Here is a 19,371-nt window from a genome sequence, read left to right on the forward strand (position 1 = left end):
GGAGTGGCCCAGTCGCTTTGAGAAACGTGACGCAATATGCCATCTTTTTCAAACTTTCGCAGTTGTGCTGTCACCGCTTCCTTGAGGGGCAGAGGAACAGGACGTGCCTTGCAAAAGACTGGAGTGCTGTTTTCCTTGATGACAACCTGTGCCTGATAATCGCGTACCATGCCAGGGGAACTGTCGAAGACGTTCGGATACTTCTTTCGAAACTGTTCCACTTGGTCTTGAACAGTGATGCTGCAGATAGCCGTCCAGTCCAGCTTCAGCTTCCGGAGCCAGTCGCGACCTAGGAGCACTGTTGGACTTCGACCTTCGCTAGCTACTACACACAAGTCGAGTGTTTCCTCTTGCCCGTTATATTGGACTTTTGCTGAGATCTTCCCTTTTACCGACAGCCGCTCAACGGAGTAAGTGCGAAGAGCTACTTTGGTTTCCAGGAGCTCTTTCTGAAGAAAGTGTTTAATGAAAACTTCTTCTGGTATTATAGAGACCGCCGCTCCCGTGTCGATCAACATGAGTAGAGGAACTCTGTCCACCTCTACGAAAACTTGAAATCCAGGTGAAGATTTCATACACGTGTACACGGTCAGTAGGTCTTCATCCTCATCATCGGAATCCTCAAGGACTTGAACGTGGCGCTCAGGAGTCTTTCCAGGCGTGTTGCAACACATCTTCCTAAGATGTCCAGTCTTGTAGCAGATCTTGCAGCGATACGTTTTAAAACGACATTCGCGGGGCTCATGCTCATTTCCGCAACGATAGCAACTTGTTTGCGAAGTACTGGACCCATGATCATGAGACGTGCTTCTCCCATGACCTCTGTTCTCAGGAGGTGACACCTTTTTATGAATAGCGTTCACTGCTTTGGATTCTTTGTGCATGTCCGCCGTTTGTTTTGCTGCTGCTTCTTTTTCCCGCGCTATCTTGCAAGCGACTGCGAAACTTAGCTTTTCTTCAGCAAACGCAAACAGTTCCTTCTGACTTTCTTCGTCCCTCAGGCCAGCTACCAGCCTGTCCCTGAGAGCACTCTGCAAAAATGTTCCAAAACTGCAAAATCGAGACAAACTTTTGAGAGCCGAAATGAAATCCTCCACGGATTCATGTTCTAGCCGACTCCGTTGGTTGAACTTACAGCGTTCGGCTATTACAGACCGTTGCGGGCCGTAGTGCTCCTCTAATAGAGTCTTAATCTCGCTGCACGTCTTAAAGCTTGGCAAGTCTGGGGCTGCTAGGTTTTTGACGACTTCGTATGTTCGATCGCTGATGACTGTTAGGAATGTTACTGCCTTTTTCTCTTCTTTGATGCTGTTCGCAGCGACGAAAAGCTCAAAACGCTCAACGTAGGTCTCGAAACTCTGAGAGGCCTCGTCGAATTCTAGCACCTTCCCGAGGTGTGGCATTTTCGTGCACTGCGACGTTCATTACGTTGACAAGCAGAGAGAACTGCTGCACATACTATTTCCTTGGGGTCCTTTCAGCAGTGGCTCTTCCCGTTGCTCGCTGCGGGTTCTTGGCTTAGCACCATGGTAGCCGTGATCCAGGTCCCCGTTCCTTCGTGAGACGCCGATGACCTCCGACGACAGGTAACCAGTATCCTCGTCGCCAATGTTAAATCGCGAACGAGAGAGCCGAGACCAGGTCGTTCCAGATGAAAGGCTCCATTTTTTTAATAATCAGTCCGAGCCGATCGCGAGCACTGCGCGAGCTCTGGCAGCGTGGTATGCGCCGAGCTCGCGCCCTCGCCACCTACTGGCATACCGTCTTTGCCAGTATACAACAACCGCAACCGTGTACCTGCTCTACGAGTGGTAACTTTACTGCACTACTACGCTTCTCATGTGCTCAAAGTCTTTGGGAAAATGACCGATTTAGGCTTTTCTGATGACGCTCAGCAAGTTTCTGATTGGAACCATGTGTCTATTTTCACTAATTAAAGCGTTAATTAGTAATTTTATTTAATTAGCGAGCTAATTAGTACGTATCGTCAATTTTCCGACGTCCGCCACCACGAGTAATGCGGTCCTGAGAAAATTATTTTTTTTTTACCTAGGATACTCTAATTGTAGGAATCTTTGTTACTCTAACGTGAAACACCCTGTATATACAAAGTTTTGGTACAGTGCATTTACTCTTCTTTCGTCAGTCATTTGGTATAGCGTAGTGGGAAATCGTTGCAGGTGATACCACAGCTTCGCTGGCGAACCACCTTCACAGCGTGGACTGGAGCCCCGACTTTCACAGCGAAGTTGTATATGACTCGCTGTTCGAGTTTTTGAGTGTCCGTCGGAAGAACAGTAGTTGAAAGATAAAATAGTCGACAGAAAACCCACGCGTTCGCGCGCGCCTTATCTCTTTTCATGTGGTTTTGACAATCGTTTCAATAAGAAAACCGCAAAACAAGTGTCAAAACCACGTCATGGATGATAAGCACGTAGCGCTCCCCGCATGCCTTTCTCGGTAAAGATTGCGGTTGCATAAGCTGCCGCGGCAACGGAAGCTTACGAAGTCTTTCATATATAAAAAACGTTTTTGGTAGTGCATTTACTTTTCTTTCGTCAACCATTTGGTATAGACCCTTTTGCTAATTACAAACATTAACTGCCGTTTGCGTCCCAAGCGACTTACGGTCGCACCGTCTTTGCAGGCCTGTTGAGCTTGCTTATGTCACTAATGCTAGAAAGCAGAATTGCTACCCAGACAACAAAGCCTTCGGCTGTACAATATTACATCTTGGAGGAGGCAAGTTGGTTTACAAGAATACTCGAAACATTTTAACAGATCTCGCACTCCTTCGTTCTTTTGGCGTTCACCTGGAGAATTGGTGGTCAAACGTTTCATCTACATTTCACACATCGGAGGCCTTTGTTCATTCTTTTTATAAACCGGAACTTCCTTGGCACGTCAAAGACTGGAGCACCACCTGGTGGCGTTTGCCATAAAAAAGGGTCTATAGTGCAGTGGGTAATCGTTGCAGGTGGTACCACAGCTTCGCCGTCCAACCACCTTCACAGCATGGATTGGAGCCTTAATTTTTTAATGCATTCTTTAGCTACTTCGCCTGTTTTCGCGATACGGAATCTGGCCTCGAATGCGCCGTGCTTATGCTCGTGGCGCGCGTATGCGGAGGCGCTGCCCGTATGCAGACGTCGTCCTCAGCGTTATCATAGAGGTCGTCCTTGAGGTCGTCCTCGACAACGTACTAGACGTCGTCTTTGACGTCGTCCTAGAGGTCGTCCTTGATATCGCCCTAGAGATCGTCTTTGAGGTCCTTTTAGACGTCGTCCTCTAAGACGTCGTCCTTGAGGTCGTCCTAGAGGTCCTTCTAGACGTTGTCTTTGACGTCGTCCTCTAGGACTTCGTCTTCGACATCGCCCTAGCAAGCAGGTAAACCCGCGCCGCGCATACACGGAGCGGCAGTACGCACACATGCACATTTGCACCCAAGATACGCAGCGATTATCGGTTTGAGTTGAGCTAGTTGGTACATGCATGGTCAATGATGGCGGTGAAACAGATTTAACATTAAACGATTACACAGAGACAGGACAAGACACACACACGAAGCTGTAATGATAGTGGGGAAACAGCTTGAAATGACTACACGGAGGCAGGAGAAGTCATCATTCAATTTCGAAGTGGCACGCTGCAGTCGCGCTGACGTCAATGATTGCGTCGTAAACAGTGGCGTACCAACTTGTTTTTGAGTGGGGGGAGCAAACCAGACCCCGCTCCCCTCCCCCTCCCCCCCCCCTCCCTCCTCCCCCCCCCCCCCCCCCAAGGGCCGAGGGGCGCGGTGCCCTTGGTATCCCTTGGGCGCCGCCGGCCAGTGTTTGCCCTGCCCAGCGGCGGCTGTTTCACGGGGGGCAAAACATATGCCTCGCCCCCCCCCCCCCCCACACATACACACACACTCTGAGAACTGGGGGGGGGGGGGGGGCCTTCTTGCCCCCCCGGTTGGTACGCCCATGGTCGCAAAACCATTCATAAAATGAAGTGTTTACTCAAAATTTGCGTCGTCGTATTCACAGTGTAAATACGGCGTCGTGAGTCCCATGACGAATGCTATCGGAATTCATAGACAACCAACAATAGTGGTTTCTGCAGCCAATTTGTTTTTGCTTCTTTAGCTATCAGCGTCGACGCGGAGCGTAACAAACTCGGCAAAACTGTTGTGTCTCCCTGTCGTCTGCGGTGACGTAGCCTTCGCTGGAGGAAAAACCTCGCCGTGCCTGCTCGGATGAACTCCGGCGCGATACGCCTTCTCACCTGGCATGAGAAACAGCCGTTTGACCTAATCTAGTCGCCTGGCAACCGAAGAGGAGTGCACGCTTGCTCGAGGACTTGGACGATCCACATTCGCAACGAACGCTTAGCCCCGCACAAAGGTGAGTGATCAGTTCTATTCAGTTTGCGTACTATACGTTCGGACAACGTCAAATAAATCCGAAATCTCGTTAAACTTTCTGCTTACAGTAGATCGTACACATCTGTATTGCGACACAGAACGAGCGACGTGCGATTTTAGTTGTTATGGGGTTGCGATCTAGTTGATTTAAGTATATACAGCGTTCACTGAACGTGCGGATCAATCGAATTGTCTCATGATCTCACGGGAGGTATATTCATGGCGGCCGCCGAAAGACGGCTCCGCTCGCTCAAGGTCGAAATCACGGCTGCATCAATTTGTCCCTGTGTTTTGGCGCTTTTAGTGTATAATGAAATGAACCAACGAGGCCAACGCACCATTTTGGATCGATCATACACTTTTTGCCGCCCTTTCGCACGATGATGGTGACTGCCAAGATCGTTAGTGTGTGGATGTCTCATTCAGCGGAAGCATGAGATGCCTTGAACAATCCAATCACCGATGATTTGAGCGGGCGTCTGTGCTCGGCTGTCCACGGTCCAGCAGCTGCGGTCTCGAGCGAGCGGTTTCTTCGGGTTCTTCCATTGAGCACTGCGTCAAGGGGGCACTGCTCGGCAGCCGCCAGAATTCCGTGAGATGAGTCACAGTCTGCGTGTCCCGTACAAGTTCGGTTGTACATACGTCCCCTGGCGTGCTTGCAAGTCGCATGGAAGCGTACTGAACGGAGCTGAAGTACCTGGTTATCAAGCGGACGTTCGTCACAAGTGTACTGCCCCGAACCGGGTCAAACAGTTCCTGCTTTGCTTTGAGTGTCGAAGTAATTATAGTGATTACACCGGGTGGAGAATAAAACTCGGGATGATTTGAATTATACTTCAAATCGTGATTACAAAAAAAATATAGTTTTCTATACAGTTTGTCTATCATCTGGTGCTTTCTATGTGCATTTGTTTTGTACTTAAATCAGGGAATCATCAAGCAATGCAGATTTATATCAGACTGAACACGAGCACAAAAGCATTGGTCTATTGAACAAATCGGAACGTAAAGTTTTTTTTTTTTTTTTTTTTCAACCATCCACTTACTTCGTCAGTTACGTAACGTCCTACTGCAAACAAGTAAGATCGCGAAAAAAACAACTAAAAAGTAATGTCTTATTTTAGAAAATCAGAGCGAAAAAGAAAAGCCAAGTAACGCTTTTTAAATCAGAGCTGTTTTTGTTCTACTTTGGCAGGATTTATCCAATAGAACGTTTTAATTTATGCTGCGTTTTAAATTTACAGCCATTCTTTCACCCACATTGCTTTCAGTGATAAAACGAATTAATCAATCAATCTGTCACTAAAAATAAACGTCTGGTGATTAAAAACAGCTACAGCGATCTAAATCAAATTAATATTTTTTCAATCCATTAAATCTGATTTAAATTATATAAATCTGATTTAAATCATATAAGTCAGATTTATTTGATTAAAACAAATCATGATTGTTTTCCATCCTGGATTTCCATCCACTGACACTCGGCGTTGTTGTACCGCATGAACAAGTACAATGAGATGACGCGAAAGTTTATTTTACTTGCGACTGTGTGTATATGTCCTTCCAGATGCAGTGTAGTTATCAGAGATGTTTTCATTTGAACGGATAACTTTTAACAAATCGATTTAGTTCGACCCAGTGAGACGCCGGCCAAAGTTCCGTTTACTGTCAGCCGAATCGGAACTTGCATCCAAACTGCTCTCCTATGGCTTATAATTTATAACTAGTGCTGGGCAATTGATCGATTAACCTACCAATTAATGCTTCAATCGCGATTACTTTTTGTTTATCATGTTATCTTAAAAATTTTAACCCCCCCCCCCCCCCTCAAAGGAAAAAAAAAAATATTTGGTTTCACCACGCAGACGTGGATGGATATACCTATATGAAGGGCAAACTTCAAGCGAATGTTTAACCTAAAGTAAACGGTGAGAGCGATATTCGTAACTCCAGACACGCGCAGAAGGTTACACGTGTCCTGGCCACTTCAACGACGTGCGAGTGTTCGTTTCTTAAGAGATATGGTCAAATAGAATTGTGAGCTTATTAAGATGTATAGAAGGTACTCACTGGACGCCATAATTGAGGGCGATGTTTAGGGCGCATGCTAGGAACGAACTCACATCAATAGCCTGCTAAGACCGCGCAATCTTCATGGTGCGGAATGCACGTTGGGAAAGAACTGCTGAAGCTTGCTGTCAGCACGCGCTCAGCTGCCGCGCGCACAAAAAGCAAATTGTTGTGTGTATGTTTATGCAGCCGGAAGTTAGTCTGCCTCAGTGGGCGTCTGGTGTCTCAGCTGTAGATGAGCAATGTAGGCAGTGCGGTACAACCGTTGGCCTGGGGTCTTTACCTACCAATTAATGCTTCAATCGCGATTACTTTTTGTTTATCATGTTATCTTAAAAATTTTAACCCCCCCCCCCCTCAAAGGAAAAAAAAAATATTTGGTTTCACCACGCAGACGTGGATGGATATACCTATATGAAGGGCAAACTTCAAGCGAATGTTTAACCTAAAGTAAACGGTGAGGGCGATATTCGTAACTCCAGACACGCGCAGAAGGTTACACGTGTCCTGGCCACTTCAACGACGTGCGAGTGTTCGTTTCTTAAGAGATATGGTCAAATAGAATTGTGAGCTTATTAAGATGTATAGAAGGTACTCACTGGACGCCATAATTGAGGGCGATGTTTAGGGCGCATGCTAGGAACGAACTCACATCAATAGCCTGCTAAGACCGCGCAATCTTCATGGTGCGGAATGCACGTTGGGAAAGAACTGCTGAAGCTTGCTGTCAGCACGCGCTCAGCTGCCGCGCGCACAAAAAGCAAATTGTTGTGTGTATGTTTATGCAGCCGGAAGTTAGTCTGCCTCAGTGGGCGTCTGGTGTCTCAGCTGTAGATGAGCAATGTAGGCAGTGCGGTACAACCGTTGGCCTGGGGTCTTTAGCGTGCACCACGCAGTAGTGATACACGACCGCACTCCGATACAATGCTCATCCAGATCGAAACGGGCAGGGGTGGGGATTGAACCCAGGATCCCCGGGTTCTGCAACGCGAGCTTTCGCTTAAAGTGTCCAATCGCGCACACAGATATGGCCGTCAACCGCGCACACAGATATGGCCCCGATCGCGCACGCAGATACGGCCGCCAGAAGCATGGCGCCTCACTGGTGACCCATGCGAGCAAGCATGCACGTGCAGCGTGCGCGTGAGCGTAGCTTTGCAAAGCTTGTCATTGCACGCACATGCCCGCACAGAGACACGGCGTCGGCCAGATGCCTTGCTTGCAATCGCCTTTAGATGCGTTTTGTGTTATTGTCTGCGAAACCAAAGGAGGTTATGCTTTCGTTGTTTTGTTTTCACATCTAAAAGGGGCTGCGAGGTACGCCTGTCGCACTGCTTGTGTTATGTCCTTCACTTGTTTTCTATCTGGGATCGTTATTTTGTGGTCCACGTGTATTACTTCTAGGTATAGTTGTGACCGTCAGAACTATATTTATAGTTCCGATATTTGATGGCGGGTCGATCGCTGTTTAGTATTTGCAGATATACAGAATAATTAATTTGATTGGATAAATCGACTGCTTGGCCTGACGAGTTGTCACTTTATACAGAGTGTATGATATTAATTCAAACAGATTTATTAAAACAATAAAAAAAGGCCTTAAAAGGTACACTAATACGGTTTGTGCAGGTGTGTTAGCCAGGGGACATAATATAGTGGGCTAATTGTCACGATAATTCAAATAACTAACTAAAATTTCTTGATTTGTTTTAATTACTTAAAATGAACTTGTGATTCCAATTAGAAACTTAAAAAGCGTCATCATGAGAAACCACTTAATCGGTCAGTTTTAGGAAAGACGCGGGAAGCGTAGGGATATGCTACTGCTTCAACAGGCTCAAGGCTAACGGTGCAGAAACGCGGATGATAATCTTGTCACCCGATGAATGGCGAGACAAATTAATTCGGTGATGCGAAATGCTTGCTGCGGAAGGTACGCGCTCAGCAGCAAGGACACCGCAATGGCTGGTGATGTGACGTCAATGCAAGCCACATATAGCGCGCTAACAAAACACGAGCAAAAACAGATGCCGCATCTTTGGGGAAAGTGTACGGTATATGTGGTACGATGGCAATATCCCCCTGTCTGACACATCATTTTAGAGTGATACTGCAACGAAATTGTAGCGCCTACAGTTTATTGTCGAAATACCGACCACGTTCTGGCCACACCACGGAGACACCAATTTTTTGCTCGAAAGACACCTAAACATTATTTAAAAAGGATAAACGGATAAAATGGTTATGTTCAACAAGGACTGAGTGAAGAACGAAGTTGGTTCATTGCGTACATTTATGCACACTTTACTTTGTCCTTCGTGCTTCAATGTGTCCTTGTTTTTTTGGTGCTTAAATGTACAGCATAAACCGAACGTTGTTACTTGACTATGCACGTAAAAGCAGCGCCGCCCCGCGGAAGTACGGCGTCAAAGTGCGTGCCCGCGTTGGCCCTGTCGAACCGAATTTCCCCTCGGAAAGCGGGAATGAGCAACTAAAAACGGCCAGGTTGTAACGCGTTGACGACGCCAAGGGGCAGAGCTCGAAACCACGCCAGCCCCCAAGCAGCTTTGTTTCTGTGACGTCAACTGATCCAGCTCCCGTGATGCACTGCGCTCTTCGATGGCTGATCTTCGAGCGCTCACTTGAAGCGGTCCTTTGGAATGAAAAATAGAGCCATCCGTTCAAAATAGAAGAGTGCGATTCTCAGTAGCAGATTGAGTTGGTCACGTTTAACTTATTTCTGAACTTGAGAAGCATATTTTAAGTTTCGATTCAGTATCCCTTTAACCCCAACAGGTGACCCAGAGCCTTTTTAATGGTAGAACCAGCGAGACGAACTCGCGGCACGTTCGTCTCGCTCAAGTGAGCCCATAAGTGGTTAGCCGAATCGATAATCGATGAAGTTACTCGCTGGGCGATAAAAGCTTTAGGTCACCCAACCCGCGGCCAGACGGAGGATAAAATACGGTGCCCGTGGATATACGAGCCTTGGTAAACATAGATATGAACTAGAACGAAGAGAAGGACACTCGAGAGAGAAATTTGGAATAATAACAAGATAAGCCTCTGCTTCTTTTTATTTCATCAAGAGCGATCGTGTCCCGTTTATACGTGCACGCGCCTGTACTCTGTTTAACGGCGAATTCCGCTACTCGTCTGGCGCGCTCCGGGATCGACTTTCCTGGAGCGGGCGTTCGCAAACGTTTAGATACACCACGAATGTCTTTCACTCGTCGGTTTGGAACAGCGCCAACGTTCTCGATCTAGACCGCCGAGATTTCGCTCCACCGAAATTGGTGGATTCGACCGGAAACCGACCTCGGGGTACGTGACCTAGGACATGCCTTCATAGCATGGCACTGCACGTCGGTCACGATTGTGCGCACCGTTGGGCGGCTGACAAACATAGCGCCGGAGACGGACGGCACGGTCGTTGAAAGTTCATCTCGCATGTGGAATGTTATCTTCGGCTGTGGTCACATGTCGCGACGATAAACCGCGGCAATGATAAAAACGTCGCAGCCGCCGCTCCAAGAGAGCAGAAAACGCTCGTGACTTGGTGCTTGTTTACCTCGTCGACAATGGCACTTTTTGAGCGTTTGCGGCCTCAATTATCGCACATTTCTTATTTTGTGTGCTCCTCTTTGTGGTCAAGGTCAAGATAGTATTACTGGAGCGTACCTCTTTTCTGCAAATTTCCTCGTAGTCCCGGAACAGCGTAACGAGCACGGTGTATCTCTTGCATTCAACCCTGCAAGGCTTATCTCGGGGGAAAAAAAATAAGCAAAGCAATTGGGCAGAAAGGAAAAGAAACTGTTGGTTCTACTTTTAAGTTTTGTGCCACGGCAAGCCGAGGCGACCCACGTTTTTGGAGGCGCGCGTAAGAAACCGCCGACTGCTGTGGAGAAGCTGTCGTCTCGCGCTACAGGCCACCCAGTTTTGGCCGGCCTGTCTGTCGTTCCCGTAGGGGAGGTCGTCCTCCACACCATTGTTGGAAGTAACGACGTTACTTACTTGTAACGCGCTAATATTCCCAGTGATGCAAATCGTGTACGTTAGATTTCTAAATGAATAACGAGTAAATCATTTCTGTTAATGTTCATCAAAATACGCTACTCGTTACTTTTGATAAATTATTTATCTTTTTTTTTATTACCCATCCAAATGGAGTAAAAAAGAAGTATATATATATATATATATATATATATATATATTGTGTACGGTAGATGAAGAAAATAAAGGTGTGCCGTAAGTTATATACTTATATAATTTAAGTGCTAAAATTATAATAAACACATTGAAATCCCTCTGTTAAAACTTAATTGTTCTCGAAGTTCGTATCCATGACCTGTCGCTGCCAACCATATCGAAATCTAAAGTCACGCAAAAGTCACGTTTTTTAGAATTTGGAAATTACGGTAAACGGTATTTTGTTAAATTTGAAGACGCGTAGCGCGTTAATTTTTGATGATCGAACGAGAATCGCTATTTCAGTACTTTTTTCCGGTAACACACACAACACTGCCCTGCACTGGTTGAGTCGGAAGCGTAGCGGCTCCGCAAGAATTGCCTGCTCCGTCGCAGAGTTTGGCCATTGATCCAAAACGACCAGGGAAATTCTCCATAAGCCTTCCGTATCACGGATCGTTCAGTTAATTGAGCTTGTTAGTTTCCGGGCTTCGGATAAGCCCGCAATGTATATCATCGCTTGATTCCGACTCGGATTTGTTTCCAGTCCCATGGCTGCGGCGCAGAATGGAACCGTGGTCGTCGTCGACGGCGCACCCTTACCAGCTGCCGCAGACGTGGACGTGCGGAAGGGCGTTGTACTGGGCTGTTCAACGGCCGCCATCGCTGTGACAGCGCTTAGCGTCTTCGTGGGCCTGTTCTTGCATCCGGCCGTGCTGCTCCTACTGGTCCTGGGCAACGGCACGTGCATCACTGTCGCATTCAAGTACGGCTACAGGACTGCGGTCAAGGAGGCTCCTCCTGCTGCGGCTTCGAGAGTGGACGTTGACGGACAATCCGCCTCCAAGGGTGCCGACCAGAAAGTCCAGGTTCCAGTGATACAGATACACCCCCCCAAAATAGTTACCGAATTGTAGGCACATGGCTGCTGCAGAGTCCAGATAGAAATCACCAGATGAGTCACGGAGCGGGGTACGCTCCTCATATACGAAAGGGATGGGGCGCGGTTCGTAGTGCGGGCGGTTGATGTTGACCTCTGGCATTCTGCCAATGTACAGTGGTGGACAAGAGAAACGCCCTTCTGGTCGCTCACGTTGGTGCAACCGGACGGCGCCGATGAACAATGTGTGTAGCCCCGCGGATAACATGAGCTGAAACACTCGACTTTCTTCTGCGTTTGCGGTCCCCACTAGCTCTGTCTATTATCTCCCAATTAGTCAACGCATAGTTCGGACCAAAGCTCCCTCAAAAACTTGCAGGTACGCCAGAGAAACCGGAGGGACTATTTCAGCTCGTTTTGACCGCGTTTTAGTCCGTTCACCCTTAAGCTGACGCTAGAAGCTTGGCCTTCAGCGCGAGCTCGCTGCCTTCCGCAGTGCTTTGGTTCCGCGTGCCTGCGCGTTCACACTTGCATGAGCAAGGGGAGAAAGCTCGCGCTGAAGGCGGAGCTTCTAGTCTCTGCTCAAGGGTGAACGGAGTATAACGCCAGTGCATACTATAGACCTTTTCTGTTTCCTGTCGTTCTCAGTCACGTAAATTCCGTGTCTAGCATCTGGGACAAAAAAAAAAAAAATCAACCTGGATATGCGAGAAAATATAGATGAAGCAAAACAAGAATGTGTGACGATCACGCATTTTTCGTAAACACCTTCCAGCGGCGTGGAGAGATCAAAACATTGTTTTACCGCATACCAGAGGTGACGACATTCAAGCTGGCTGCGCCCTTGTGGGAAAGGTGTATACAACCAGTGAGACGAAGAGGCTAGCGCGTTCTGAAGTTTTGTTTTCCACGAGCTGCGCGCTCCAGCCTCCAGGCACACGAAGAGTGCTGCTGGCGATGGTCAGAGAGGGGCGAATGACGTTTAAAGGACAACTCCGCTACCAAGTCGATCCAAACTAAATAGAGAATTTTATATACTCCGTTAAGCTGACACTGCAGCCAGTGCCACAAGCACGAGAGCACGAGGTCGCTGCTTTGAAACGTTTTCCCGTGGACCGAGCACACGCGCTAGAAATGCACTTCTCAAAGCCAGGAGCGCGGGTCAGCTCGCGCTTGTAGCTTTGACTAAAGTTTTCTTCGGGGAAGATAATCCTCGTAGCGCTCCCCTCTCCTAAGCTGCGAGGGAAGCCAAGTTGGGGCAAGGTAAAAAGTAAAGAGGATATAGGAAATGAGGAGGCGGGCAAAAGTGGAAAGCGCGAAGTGTACATACGTCGGCCTTTAAGGGTGAGAACGACAGCGCTTCTCTTTCGAACGCCCGGCGTCCAGCACGCACTCGTTGCCTAAATATGCGCCGAGAAACCGAGGAGTTCGAAACGTGTTCGCCGAGTGCCGTGGAGACAAAGTCAGCTAGCTTTAGGTCTACCTACTAATGATTCCAACCAGAGCTCGGCTTTCTCACGTCCCGCTCTCGTCTCCTCCTCTTCCTCACTTTCTCAGCTCATTGCAGTGCTTCGGCTCCTCGTGTACGCTCAAGGCTCACCGGATGCCGAGGCGTTATCGAAGGTAGGAAGCTCCTTCCCACCGTTCTCATCCTGCCAATGGCTATAGTAGACCGTAGCCTCCCGATTGTGGGCCTAGCGGGCGCGTGCTCGGTCGACGCCTCCGAGTGACGGCACAAGCTCCCGCGAGCAATGCCAAGCTTTGTCGTACGGTCTACTAAAAGTCTAATCAATAGGGAGTTTTCGTAGACCGCGTTGCCCCCTCCGCTAAGCATTCCGCAACGAAGAAGTTGCTACTGCGCCTGCGCGCTGATAGCCTTGACTGTGGAGTTCCCGCTATCGTAGCGGGTTGCGGAGGGCCTTGCGGGACGGCAAAAACGATCTACTAGAGCTCCCTACTAATTTCGCTTTAGGGGGACGAAATACGATCGCTGCCACAATATTACGCCAAGGTGAAGCCGCCTTCCACCCTAAAACCGTTATTACAAATGCTCCAATCAGCTCCCTAGCGGGCCTCCAGCGGGTTGGCCTTTTGGTGAAGCCGCATTGGTCCATGACGTCAGTCTTGCGCTGCCATTTAGTGTTTTTCCTGCGTTTGCTGACGGTTTACAGCCGTCATGACTGCTAGACAGACGGTCTGCTTCCTTTGTTCCTGGTTAGTTTGGTGCGTTTTTACAGTTGCCGTTGGTTTGTGTTCCTGAGGCAATCGTGGTGGCTCGCTGCTCGCTCACGGAGGCTGACGTCGTTGCGCAATGCCGAACACGCTTTGCTGTGCTGTGGGTTGCGCAAACAACCCGTTGCGAAACCCGGACGTGGATGTGTTTTAACCACTGGAATCAATCCATTGTGAGGGACGAACAAAATAAATTGCCGTTGTGTTTTTCTGCCACCCTGAATGCTCCGTTCGCGTCATTATTACCGAGGCAGCGGCGTCACTATAGGGTCAGCGGCACCCGAGGCGGTGGCCCACAGTGTCACCCCCTCCCCCCCCCCTCTCTCTCTCTCTTTTTTTTTCTCTCTCTCTCTCTCACACATACACACATACACACACGCACACGCAAACGCAAACGCAAACGTAAACGTTAATAATGGCCGAATTTCATTTTTCTCAAATTTCAAATTTTATATAAAACATTTCGTGATAACAAATAAAACTAAAATAGTGTGCTTCGATAGGACGGATACATAACCACAGGCTTATAGTATTTAGTGGTGACATTTTTATGAATAATACTGCAAAAAAAGCCAACCAACAGAGACTACCACTTAGTCGATTCTGGCAGCGCTTCTACAGGAAATACAAAAAAAAGGGGGGGGGGGGGTATTAAATTTAGAGTTTGCCACTAGGAAGGCAATATTATCAGAAGTAATAACATTATAAAGAACACTCAATATGACCTTTTCTATTCGAGTTCACGCGTTTGTCATATTTCAGTTTTTATTAGTTTTCAGATTCAATGTGAACAATTTTGTGATCCTGCATTAAATAAAAATAAAACCAGTTAGTAGCCCAAGTAGACGACTACACGGGCATAGTATTTAGTAAGCAGTAGCTATGACGCATAATGAGATATGAGGTTCCGAATATGTACTAGATTGTCAAAGGTACAATATTTGGCAGTTGTATCTCGGCTATAATTAATGCATGTATAAATTGTTATCTCTAACTTAATAAATACCGCAAGTTTGTCATGTTTTTTTTTTGTATTTATGCCAGCCAACCAAACTACTCACAGATAATGCCAGCAAAAAATTTGGTTTTCATCTTGTTCCACCTTCAAATATTTTGTTCAACGAAAAAATGAAAAAGAAAAAAAAAGAAAAAAAAAAGCTGTTTTGTTTTTTAGACATGGGGCTAATATATATATATACATATCTTAATTTCCCCAAATCAGTATATATATATATATATATATATATATATATAAACTGAGAAGAAAAAACCCTTAGTGAAAAAAGCAACAACGGACGATTTATCCTCCGACGTTTCGACCGGAGTCCGGCCTTCCTGACGAAGGCCGGACTCCGGTCGCAACGTCGAAGAATAAATTGTCCGTTGTCGCCGTTTTCACTAAGGGTTTTTTCTTCTCAGTTATATAACCACGCCTTCGGCCTCCCGCCACCATGCCCGTTATATATATATATATATATATATATATATATATATATATATAATATATATTGTTTACGGTAGATGCAGAAAATAAAGGTGTGCCGTATGTTATATACTTACATAATTTAAGTGGTAAAATTTAACTTACATAATTAACAGCTTAGTGGATGGCCTCCAGGCTGGTGCTCCGGATGGAGGGGCTGTGGTTTTTGCGTGTAAGTGCGGGACGTTTGCTGGCTGCTAGAGCTCAGGGAGACCCCAACGCACGGAACACTTCTGCGTGCCCTACTATGTCTCGTGCCCAGTAATCTTAAACCCTCTACCTAAGGCGCAATGTGGTACATATAAATCGTGAAGTAAATCGCAAAATAAAAATTACAGGAAGATCCACTGGTAAATCCGTAGAGAATGCGTTAGCATGACCCTTGGGAAACGCCACACACGTCCCCCCTTGGGAAACGACGTGGACCCCTTTACTTTTCTGTTTTGGCTTTCTATTTTGCTTTCTCTATTTTTTGCTGCCTCTTCTTGGCTGCGTTACGCGGTCCCCCCAGTGGGTCATGCTAACGCATTCCCTAAAAGTCCACCAATGGATCTTTCCTTTTTTTTCCCGCCTACTTGGACCAGCGCTAGTACTTGGTTCACACCACGGTGTAAGATACACTCTTTAGGTGAGGACTCAGCGGGACTGAACGCGCGGCGCGAGGAATCAGATAGTGTTCGTTCGACGGGCATCCGAAAGGCTGCCTTATTCCGCAGCCACCGTGCCCGCGGCTGACAGTGTCGTCGGCGGCCAAACGGCGAAACTGCGTGAGAGCGAAAAAAAAATGATCTCGTTGCCATGACACCCCGGTACACCGTGGTCTTTCTGCACGAGCGACAACCTCGCTGGAGCTCTGCGCGTGTGGAGCATGAGGCGGCACGAGCCGTCTTTGCCGTGCCCAAACAACGTCGAAAGTGCAACGTCACTACGCTCATCACCTCTTTCTGTGGGTGTGTTTTTTCTTCTGCTCCAACCAAACGCATCCAATGTGCCGTGACGTTGCGGTTTTAGTCCGCCATTGTGCAGGGATTCCACAGCTGACAATAAATGGCAGTATTTCGAAAGGGGTCTATTGCGGAGTAACCGAGCTTTCGAAATCGCACGTCAAAAAAGTCCCAGGTGGTCCACATTAATCATCAGTCCTCTCCGCTTGGCCATGCCAGATATCCGTCGTTGGTTTGGCACGTAGAACCCCCTAATTTGACCTTTGGTTTTGCTTCAAGGCCGTCGCTGCAGTGAACTCAGGAAGAGACACCAAAGTTTAACGCACGAAAAACAAACAGCATTGCTTGACGCCCAAGGTTGTAACACTGATAACAGCGCTGCATGGTTATAACTTTTAAACATTGACAACATGAAGATATATGTGTGAAGGTCAACGTAAACGACAACTGTAAATCCAAAGGCGCGACATACGCAGGGTTTCGGTTTCGTCTTTCTTTTCGTTTAGTGATGACTTTAAAGTGAGTGACGCGGCTGTGGCTCGTGCGAGTCATGGGGGGAAGAAAAAGAAAAGGAAAAGGGGAGACGCGCCAGGGTCGGGAAGAACTTCGGTCGGGGAACGATTTCATTTGTACTGTAAATAGACGTTTCTTTTAGGGGCGAAGCTCCTTAGGGTCTAGCCTTGTCCGTCCGGCGTCCGTGCTTACATCAATCCTGCTGGTGCTCGTGCTCGTGATCGTAAGTTCATGTGCTCGTGTAGGGGAAAAAAATGATAAAGAAAAATGTTTGCGCAGTCGACAGGATTCGAACCTGTGCGGGGAGACCCCAATGCATTTCTAGTCCATCGCCTTAACCACTCGGCCACGACTGCGGGTCGAGTAGGGGGCTCTGAGATGTGGTAGTAACTCAAGAGCTGGGGATGTCATGGATGAAACGTTGCATGTTGCCGCTCAACGTCTATACAGGAGAGGGTGCTGAGGTCAAATGCGTATATAATCGCGTTAAACTTTGCATGCATTGGCTCAATGTTTATAGACGAGAGGGCGCTGCTGTCAAATGCTCATATAACCACGTTCCATACCACGCATTCTCTTTCTGACATGGATGAAAACGAACGAAAGGCTCGGCATGCTGCGGCTCAGCGTCTGCGCAGACAAGCACCACCAGAGCTTCGCCCCAATCAACATAATTCACCACGTGGAGATGCGGTCAATTTTTATTTTTCTCTCCTTGATGGAGCCCTGTCAGTCATTTTTATGACCACCAACATCCGCAGACCACAGACGTTTTCAGCCATCGGGTCCCTGACGCAATCGTAAGAAAAGAACGAACCTTCACTGGCGCAGTCGATAGGATTGCGTCAGCCGGCCCCGCCGGCTGGAACGACCCAGCAGATTCAGCGGACAGCGACTCCATTCCATTCAACAAGGAGGAGGAGCGTCCCAGCCCAAAAGAGAAGCAGGCCAAGGCCACGGAGCTCCCAGTGGAGGTCCGTGGGCCGCAGCTGAGCGCCTTCGAGATGGACCAGTCTGTGTAGCGCGAGGTCCAAATGGAGAAGGAGCGACTGATTTGTCAAGCAATGGTTTTTGCAGCGTGAGCTACACTGGCCGAGGTTGAGCAGTTTCGCGTGGCTGTCAAAGAGCCGTGCTGCGCAAGCGCGAGGAGCAGTGACGTCACACGGCGCACAGCTAGCGCGCCGGAGCCGCCGCCGCGCGCGCCTCGCCGGTCTGCGCATGCGCGAGGAGCAGTGACGTCACACGGCGCACAGCTGGCGCGCCGGAGCCACCGCCGCCGCGCGCTCCGCCGCCACCGCGCGCGCCTCGCCAGTCTGCGCAATTCAGAGAAGTGACGTCATAGCCGCGGCAGACGCACTGGCGCCGCCGCGTGCCCAGCTGTCCGCCTCCGTTGCGCAGTAGCCAAGTCTGACGCTGCGCCGGAGCCGCTTGATAGCGCCTCATTTCGTGCGCATAAGCTCACGCTACATATATCCTGGCATAGCCGAGCTAAGCCACCGCAATTTTTTGGTTCGTCGCATCAAGGGGTATTCTCACGAGGGAGAAATCCCGGGGATTTCTCCCCGGCACGCGCATCCCACGACGAAAACGTAAGGCTTTGCGATGTGCAAAAGCCTCGCGTTTTTATCTCGTGATGCGCGAGCGCCGGGGAGAAATCCCCGGGATTGTATTTCCCGTGATCCACGCGATTGAAATCCCGTAGATTGTATGTTTTTAGTTGGTGTGTTTCTTTTTCTTGTGTTATGACTGAACGGGCAGTTGCATGTTTCAAGAAAGTCACCTAGCCTAGAGAGAGCATATGTTCCGCATACGCCTTTCCTGTTTTTTTTTTGTTTTTTTTTGTAGCAACGGGGTGTTTAGAGCCTTGGCGGGCGCATCCAAAATCACCTTACCAGAGCGCAATTGACCAGTGTATGACGGGCGAACTTTCTTTTTTCTTTTGCTTTTTTTTTTTTGTGTGTGTGTGTGTGTGATAATTTTGTGACACTGAGGCCCTAAAATTATACTTGTTGGGGAGGTGTGAAGGTCAACGTAAACGACAACCGTAAATCCAAAGGCGCCACATACGCAGGGATTCGGTTTCGTATTTCTTTTCGTTTAGTGATGACTTTAAAGTCAGTGACGCTGCTGTGGCTCGTGCGAGACATGGGAAAAGAAAAAGAAAAGAAAAAGGGGAGACGCGTTAGGGTCGTGAAGAACGTCGGTAGGGCAACGATTTGATCGGTACTGTAAATAGACGTTTATTTTATTTTTCTCTACTTGATGGAGTCCTGACAATCATTTTTATGACCACCGACATCCGCAGACCATCGACGTTCTCAGTCATCGGATCCCTGACGCAATCGTAAGAAAAGAACGAACCTTCACTATATGTACCACCCAGACGTCCTACCTGCTTCGATTGTTTGTTTTCTTCTATTATTTTAATAAAGGTTTTAATATATCATTGCAATTCATCTGAGTACAAAACACTTTTCAGCAGAGAATATTTGATTGATGCAGGTATAATGCGAAATGAGGACGGACAAAAACAGGAGACGGGGCACTGCGCAGCCTGAGAGAAGCATTCAAAACAGAGTAAACTGAAAAGAAAGCCTGCGCCGTGTGTCGTTCCCCTGTTACTTGCTCCTCGTTGTTTGGTGCATTGCCACCG

The 19,371-nt window shown here is 48.0% G+C and overlaps 1 protein-coding gene across 1 annotated transcript; it reads left to right on the forward strand.

The window, feature by feature from the left end:
- Positions 1–4,293: 4,293 nt before the first annotated feature.
- LOC8039027 lies at positions 4,294–14,001 on the forward strand (the record flags this gene model as incomplete). The annotated part of the gene is made up of 2 exons (XM_029989290.4): positions 4,294–4,388; positions 11,214–14,001. Coding segments are annotated over 2 exons (465 nt in total), but the record flags the coding sequence as incomplete, so codon positions are not given.
- Between the last annotated feature and the right edge of the window lie 5,370 nt (positions 14,002–19,371).

The sequence above is a fragment of the Ixodes scapularis genome, unplaced genomic scaffold (genome assembly GCF_016920785.2).
Source record: "Ixodes scapularis isolate PalLabHiFi unplaced genomic scaffold, ASM1692078v2 PGA_scaffold9__187_contigs__length_104089568, whole genome shotgun sequence".
NCBI classification, from domain to species: Eukaryota; Metazoa; Arthropoda; class Arachnida; order Ixodida; family Ixodidae; genus Ixodes; species Ixodes scapularis.